General features: G+C 33.2%; 1 protein-coding gene across 1 annotated transcript; it reads right to left on the bottom strand.

The window, feature by feature from the left end:
• Window positions 1–213: 213 nt before the first annotated feature.
• LOC133325708 (uncharacterized) lies at window positions 214–4,008 on the bottom strand. The gene is made up of 4 exons (XM_061534433.1): window positions 3,769–4,008; window positions 1,117–1,355; window positions 853–1,059; window positions 214–412 (listed from the first exon to the last, which is right to left on the bottom strand). The coding sequence occupies exons 1-4, from the start codon at window positions 4,006–4,008 to the stop codon at window positions 214–216; spliced, it is 885 nt and encodes a 294-aa protein (XP_061390417.1).
• Between the last annotated feature and the right edge of the window lie 4,756 nt (window positions 4,009–8,764).

Genomic DNA, 8,764 nt, shown 5'->3' with positions numbered 1-8,764 from the left:
GACTGTGACTCACTGTAGCTCTTAAGTAAGTTTGCCGGTTGATTGTAGATGTTCAGCCCGATCGAATTTTTGTTTTTTTTAATAAACATATTTTTAAAATGCAAAAAATAAAAATTATAATTTTCAATAATAAAAATTACTTGTAATTTGTTTACTTTTTAATTAATTGTTATTATTTTTATTTATCTCTATATTAAAATTAAGATATATTCCTCATGGTTTCTCTAGCCAATTGATACGGCTGACAACTTCAAAGCCCAATTTTTTATGTAAACTTAGTGATGCTTCATTATGTTCGGAGACCATAAAATAGAGATCACTTTGATGAATTTTCACAAGGCGTTTAAGATATGCCTTCATTACCAACTCACTGTAGCCTTTTCGTCTGTCCGAGGGCAGTGTATAACGGAACCTGAAAGAGAGCATGTTACATAAATTAGTTATTAGTATTTTGGTATTAGTAATAATTAAGCTTTTAAAATTCCACAAATCGATCAGATCACTATTTCAATGCATGTGATCTGCCAAAAATTCCAAATTACAGGTAGGCTGGATAAAATTTTCTGGGAAGAAGTTTCAATAAAGTACTCGGGATGCAAATTTACAACCACTCTGGTTTCTCCGGTCTTCTCTAATAAGACCATCTATACCTCTACGATAAAGACTTCAGTTCTTCTATGAGAAGGTCTTCTGGTCCCCGGCATGGACTTCTTAAATACGATTTTCGATTTTTCTATAAAAAGACCGCCTGCAATTCGAACAAGACCAACTGGTATTTTATTCTAGTCCTATATAAATTTTCATTTGAACAGTGCCAACTTCCAAAAATAAATTAAAATTCAAGCTAATTACCCCGGTGCCAAACATTCATTTGCTGTCATCCAAGCAATCGGTTGATCTTCATTACCACGAAATAGTCCAATGCCACCATTAAAGGCAATACACTGATGGATATACGCCAATGACTGATCGTGCTTATACTGCCAATATTCGTTAACAATATTTGCATGTTTTTCCGCATCTAATTCGGCAAGATGTAAATCATCATCGATAGAATCCCTGCAAGAGGCAACAAGAGTTAATTTATATTTCATTTTCTTATCATTAGGTACTTACTCATTTAACTGTAAAGCTTGAATAGTATCCTTACTCGCATATATTAATTTGTCATAGGGTAAATATATCCAATTGTGTGGCACTTTTTGGCAGGCAATCTCATTGACAGTTTGAAACAGTTTCTCATCACATACGACATACATCCGTTTGAGATTCCATTCGATTCGATTGGTTTTTAGCAGGCACTCTTTGAGCTCTTCTTGCGACTCTTGAAGGGTGAAACAGGTTACAATGTAATCCTGTAAGGGATGAAATAGACAGGCTATAGTTAAAAAATAAACATTTGTGGTTCTGACAAAACTTTGACAAAAGCATCGTTATCTTTGCATTGGCTGAAACACCCCACTATAAAGTACGAATTAACAAGTAACAAGTAAAAAAGCGTTAAGTTCGGCCGGGCCGAACTTTGGATACCCTCCACCAAAGATATACTGACAGGTACAGAAATGAAAATATAGGGAACGTACCAAAAAGTGGACCTATACCGACATTTCTAAAAAGGGATTATGTAAACAAAAATAAAAAATTCAGAAATTTTTAATGGATAATTATACTCTCAGATTTATCGCTATCGGTAGGGTGTATACACTTTAACACGGTGAAAATGTGGCTAATCGAAATATTGGTTTTAGACCCCATGTTTCTTTGGACCAAATCCGTTTCAAAAAATTTAGATTTCATCCAAACTTTGTCCATCTTATTATTTCTTCCAATCTTAGTTCAAATTCGAAAATGGGGAATATCGGTCCACTTCTTCTGGAACCTCCATACAGGGGCTAGGTCTAAATGCGGGATATAGTTCATTATCGAACCTTGCGTTCTACTTGTTTATCTCGATATCCTCCACAGGTGAAATGATTACATCAGAGACTTAGAACCAAACTCAAAACGCGGAATGGGGACTACCCCAAAATGGGGGCGAATATTAATAATTTTTGGAAGGGAGATTTGGTACCATATACGACTACAAAATACCAATTTGCAGCAAAATCGGTTGAAAAACGCGCTCAAGAATCCCAAAATACCGAAAATTGGGGGTACCCTTATATGGGGGCTATCCGGAAAAATTGACCTATATTCATAATTTTTTTGTGGAGAGATTTGGGACCTATTAAGAACTCAAAATACTAAATTACAGCTAATTCGGCGGAAAAATACAATCAAAATCCCCAAAATATTGAAAATTAGGAGGTACCGTTATATGGGGGCTACCAGAAAAAGTGGACCTATATATATAATTTTTTGTGGAGACATTTAGTACCCAATAAGAACCCAATGTAGCAAATTTCAGCAAATTCGGTTGAAAAACACGCTCAAGAACCCCAAAATAGCGAGGATTGAGGGGTACCGTTATATGGGGGGTACCAGAAAAAATTGACCTATATTTATAATTTTTAGTAGGGATATTTGGAACCCAATCAGAACTCAAAGTAACAAATTTCAGCGAATTCGGTTAAAAAACGCGCTCAAGAACCTCAAAATACCGAAAATTGGGGGGTACCCTTATATGGGAGCTATGCCTTAACGTGGACCGATATAGCCCATCTTCGAACTTGACCTGCCTGGAGACAAAATACGACTCTATGCTAAATTTTGAGGCTCTATCTCAATTCGTTTAGACGCTAGAGTGATTACAACAGACAGACGGACATGGCTAAATCGTCATAGAATTTTACGCTGATCAAGAATATATATACTTTATGGGGTCGGAAATGATTTCGATGCGTTACAAACGGAAAAACAAAACTAATATACCCTCCATACTATGGTGGAGGGTATAAAAAAGTGTCAGTCGGTGTTGCCGACTATATACCATCAGTCTACAGTTTGAGGAGGTCTTCGTTGCTTCAGTTTAATACAATTTACAAGTTTGTAAAATACTGACCGTTTCTAGGAGAGAACTTAATGTAGGCTTTGTAAAGGTAATAGAAACTGGAAATTTTGGTTCAAATCGGACATTACTTTCGCGGATAGTTCGATTATTATTATTATTATTATTTTTTTTTTTTTGCACAATTTTAACCACTTTAAGGGGGAGGTGCTAGAAAGAGTGGGCCATGATCGGACTTCATCTTGGCTTGGTAAAGATAATACGAGTAGGTTGTGTAAGGTTTAGTTCAAATCGAACATTCGCCTGAAATTGAATTAACAATTATTGAAACATTTTATTTCATTTGTGGGGGAGGTACCAGAAGGAGTGGTACCTTGAAGTCCCCGCTCTGGTAGAACTTAGACTTTGAAGATATATTGTATAAAAAATCTCCGCTCTGGTGGGCCTTATAAACCACTGATAAACAATTCTTAAAAATTTGCACTTCAAAAAAAAAATAATAATAATCTTGTCAAAATATGTTTTTGTGGCTCTGTTCGTCCTTGAAAAGTTTTTTTCGGATTCCGATGTTCCAGTGAGGAGTTATCATGCCCGCCATCAAAAATAAGGACTTTTCTTTTAAAAACTCTAAGCATGGGGATCTAACAGTCATTGAGAAAATATTCTTTAAAAATAAACACTTTTGACTTTGAGTGTCCCTAAAAAATATTCATTACAAAATGAAAATTGTGGTTCTGGTAATCCTCAAAAATGTTCTTTAAAAAATCTCTTAAAAATTCCTTCTACCGACATTGGCAATCTTAAAATCATATTATTCTTACCTTATGGCCCGTCAAAGAAATTAAAGTACAATTATCCTGGTTACCACTACGATGTGTATAGAACCGTAGATTCCAACCCTCGGATATTAGCGATTCACGGTTATCACAGATTTTGTCAAAATGATAAAGAAAACTGGAGATGCAACTATATTGTTGTATGCTAGAAGGCAAAAGGGGCCTGAGCACATCCAACATTGCCCGGAGTTGGTTTTGAGAACATTCCACTAGGATATCAGACATAATGGTTACCGGAAAAGTTAATTAAAACGATTATTTATGAATCCAATGTTGAAAAAATATATTTTTTTAAATATTTTCAATTATGTTCTTCGATATCGTTTGCGAACTACACTTAACCGAATTCTAAACTAAACTGATGTTATTTTCGAATCGATAGACAAAATTAGAGACCTAATGAATCTAAACGATGAAACGAAAGATATGACCTTGTATTTTTTAAATTAGAAATATTTGCCTGTACAACCAAAAACATATTTTTGAATTTGTACCGTTACCTGACTGTGCAATTATATCTACAAATAATCCTCGGTGTATGTGAGCGCAGGTACCTGTAATTGCATTAAGTTGAAAAAAGGACAATTAGTGCCACTAACCTAGTCCTTGAAAAAATATTCTTTAAAAAATCCAACCATTTATTTTATAGTTAGAGTTTTTTCATCCTTATTTTTGATTTTTCTCACCTTATGGCCAGTTATAGAAATCAAAGTACAATTAATCGGGTCACCACTTCGATGTGTATAGAAACGTATATTCCAAGCATCGGATATTAACGAGTCACGATTATCACAAATTTTGTCATAATGATATAGATAACTGTAGATGCAACTATACTGTTGTATGCTGGAAGGCAAAAGAGGTCTGAGCACATCCAACATTGCCTGGAGTTGGTTTTGAGAACATTCCGCAAGAATATCAAACATATTGGTTATCGGAAACGTTTTTAATTAACGATTATTTATGAACAAATTTTTGGATGTGTTTTCAAATCACTCTCGATCTATACACCACCGAAATCTAAACTAAACTATGTTGATTTTCGAATGGCCACAAACATTTTGGAGAAATTTCCAATTTAACTGATAAAATCCGAAAATATCAAACAACAAATGTTTAAAGAAATAATCTTGAGGTTTGTTTGTAAACATATACGATGAATTTTTAGTGTCGATCATGTTTGATAGTAAAACAATATAATCGGTGTTTAGAAGAGAGATAAGCCTATTGTAGTTATGAATCAAAAAATCTAATATCACAAATTAATATGTATGTCGAATGGAATCACGATAAGAAGTACAGATTTTGATAATATGTGTGTTCTGTAAAAACTCAATTGCTTCAGTCATTAGGAGAATTTTAAGTTTTTTTATAGAAAAAATCAATATATCAATATATCAATTCTCTGTTCTGAGGATTTTTGTCTATAGAAAATAAAATCAATAAATAGTATATCTGTGTTTTCACTGAAAAAAAAATCAATCCTCAATTCTGATGAATATTTCCTATAAAGAAAAATTAATCCTAACTTCTAAGGGATTTTTCATAGAAAAGTCAATGCTTAGTTTGAAGAATTTTCTGAGCATTTTCAAACCTCAGTTTTGAAAAGAAAGAAAAAAAAAATCATTCCTCAGTTCTGAGGCATTTATTTTCTATAGAAAACCAGTAAGGAAAGTGGTAAAGTCGGACGGGACGACTATATGATACCCTTCACCACTTTGGGTAAATTCAACAGATGAATCTTAACAGACGTCGCATTTTTGATTTTCACGAAACTTAACACACATCATTCTAGACTTTATTCAGTACGCTGTACCAAATTTCGTGGAAATCGAAAGGTATACAGAGACTTTGGTACACAATTTTCCTTAAATCGGACGAAAATATATATGGGAGTTATATCTAAATCTGAACCGATTTTCACGAAACTTAGCACACATCATTCTAGTCTAATTAATCGTGCAAATCGAAAGATATTTAGGGACATTGGTGCACCATTTACCTTAAATCGGACGAAAATTTATATGGGAGCTATATATAAATCGGAACCGATTTTTATGAAACTTAGCATACACCATTCTAGGCCTAATTAAGTACGCTGTGCCAAATTTCGTGCAAATCGAAAGATATATAGAGACTTTGGTGCACCATTTACCTTAAATCGGACGAAAATATATATGGGAGCTATATCTAAATCTGAACCGATTTTTCCCAATTTCAATAGGGTTCGTCCTTGGGCCAAATAAGTGAGGTATGCCAAATTTCATCCAATTCGGATAATAAATGCGACCTGTACTTTGTTAACAATTTAACATGGACAGACAGACGGATGGACGGACGGACATGCATAAATCGACTTAAAAAGTGATTATATGCATATTCTCAAAAGGAACCATGGGTCTATCTTGATTCCTTTTGCCTGTTACAAACATATGCACAAAGACATAATACCCTGTACCACAGTGTGGTGAAGGGTATAAACAACCAAATTACAAAGAATTTGGTATGAAAAACGCGCTCAAGAACCCCAAAATACCGAAAATTGGGGGTAACTCTTATATGGGGGTTACCCGAATAAATTGACCTATATTTATAATTTATAGTGGAGAGATTTGCTACCTAATAAGAACTCGACGTACTTACAGTCAATTCGGTCGAAAAATACGATCAGAATCCCCAAAATACCAAAAATTTGGGGGTACCGTTATATGGGGACTACCAGAAAAACTGGACTTATATTTATAAATTTTTGGAGTAATTTGGTACCCAATAAGAACCCAATGTAAAAAATTTCAGAGAATTCAGTTATAAAACAAGCTCAAGAACCCCAAAATACCGAAAATTGTGGGTACCCTTATATGGGGACTATCCGAAAAAATTGACCTATATTTATAATTTTTAGTAGGGAAATTTGCTACCCAATAAGAACACAAAGTACCAAATTACAGCGAATTCGGTCCAAAAATGCGATCAAAACCCCCAAAATACCGAAAACTTGGGCTACCCTTATATGGGGACTATCCGAAAAAATGGACCTATATTTATAATTTTTAGTAGGGAGATTTGCTACGCAATAAGAACTCAAAATACCAAAATTCAGCGAATTCAGTTAAAAAACGTGCTAAATAACCTCAAAATACCGAAAATTAGGGGGTACCCTTATATGGGAGCTATGCCTAAACGTGGACCGATTTTCTCCAATTTCTATAGGGTTCGTCCTTGGGCCAATTAAGTGACCTGTGCCAAATTTCATCCAAATCGGATCATAAATGCGACCTGTACTTTGTTAACAAAAATACATGGACGGACGGACGGACAGACGGACATGCATAAATCGACTCAGAAAGTGATTCTATGCATATTCTCAAAAGCAACCATGGGTCTATCTCGATTACTTTTGCCTGTTACAAACATATGCACAAAGTCATAATACCACAGTGTGGTGAAGGGTATAAAAATCAATCCTCAGGCAATCTTCAGATCTAAGGAAATGCTAAGGATTTTTTCTATGAGGAAAACTCAATCCTTACATCTGAGGATTTTTTTTTTCAACTGAAATTGAAAAAAATATATCCCCATTTCTGAATTATTTTTTTTCTATTGGAAAATAAATCCTCAGTACTATTGAATTTTTTCATAGAAAAACATATAGTTTTCTGATCTGAGAATTTTTTTCTATAGAAAAAATCCATCCATCATATAAATCCTCAGTTTTGAGGATTTTTTTTTTTTTTTTTTAGAGATAGTTCTTTTTGGCAGTTTGTAGGGAGTGGGCAATCCTCAGTTCTGAGGATTTTTTCTATAGAAAAATATCAATCATCATATCTAATTTCTTTGTCTGTAAAAAAAAATCAGAACTAAGGAATTTTTCTCTATAAAAATTTAGCCTCAGAACTTAGGATTGTTTTCTATAAAAAGAATAAATCCTCAAATCTGAGTAATTTTTCCTATGGGAAAAAATCTATTCTTAATTCTGAGGAATTTGTTCCATAAAAGAAAATCAATCCTGAGATCAATGTATTTTTTCTATAGAAAAAAAATCTATTCTTACTTCTGAGGAATTTGTTCTATAGAAAAAACAATCCTCAGATGTGAATATTTTTTTTCTGTAGAACAACATAAATCCTCAGATCTAAGGAATTCTTTGTCTATACAACATATCTTCAGAACAAAGGAAGTGTTTTCTAAAAAAAATAATCCTCAGAACTGATTTTTTTCTATATAAAGAATCAATCCTCAGATCTGAGTAATTGTTTTCTATAGTAAAAAACTCAATGTTCAGATTTGAATAATTTTCCTATGGAAAAAGTCAGTTCTTAGTTCTGAGTAATTTTTTCTATAGAAAAAAATCAATCCTGAGATCTTAGTATTTTTTCTATAGGAAAAAATCTATACTTAGTTCTGAGGAATTTGTTCTATAGAAAAAATAACAATTATCATATCTTAGTATTTTTTATAGAGCAAAATCAAACCTCAGATCTAGGGAATTCTTTGTCTATACATAAAATCTTCGGAACTAAGGAGGTTTATCCTCAGAACTGAGGATTTTTTCTCTAAAAAGAAGAAAAACATCAATCCTCAGATCTGGGTAATTTTTATGGAAAAAAATCAATCCTCAGTTCCGAAAAATTATTTTCAATAGCAAAAATCAATCCTCAGTTCTTAGGATTTTTTCTATAGAAAAACCAACCGTAATCTGTGAGGAATTTTTTCAAGAAAAATATGAATCTTCAAGACTTAAGACTGAAGAAAAAAATGAATTCTATGTTCTGAGGATTTTTTTCTATATAAAAAATTAGTTCTTAAGAGGATTTTTTTCTATAGAAAAAAAAATAATCCATTCTTCTGAAAATTTGTTTCTATAGAAACAAATCAATAGTCAGGACTAAGGATTTTTTTTCTGTTGAAAAATATCAATCCTCAGTTGTGAGGATTTCTTTTCTCATTTTTATTATAGAACAAAACCATTCCTCAGTTCTGC

This window comes from Musca vetustissima, unplaced genomic scaffold (genome assembly GCF_032173495.1).
Source record: "Musca vetustissima isolate MV318-11 ecotype Yass unplaced genomic scaffold, APGP_CSIRO_Mvet_v1 utg9388, whole genome shotgun sequence".
NCBI lineage: Eukaryota > Metazoa > Arthropoda > Insecta > Diptera > Muscidae > Musca > Musca vetustissima.
The sequence above is the reverse complement of the archived record's forward strand: the minus strand, read 5'-3'. Positions and strand labels throughout refer to the sequence as shown.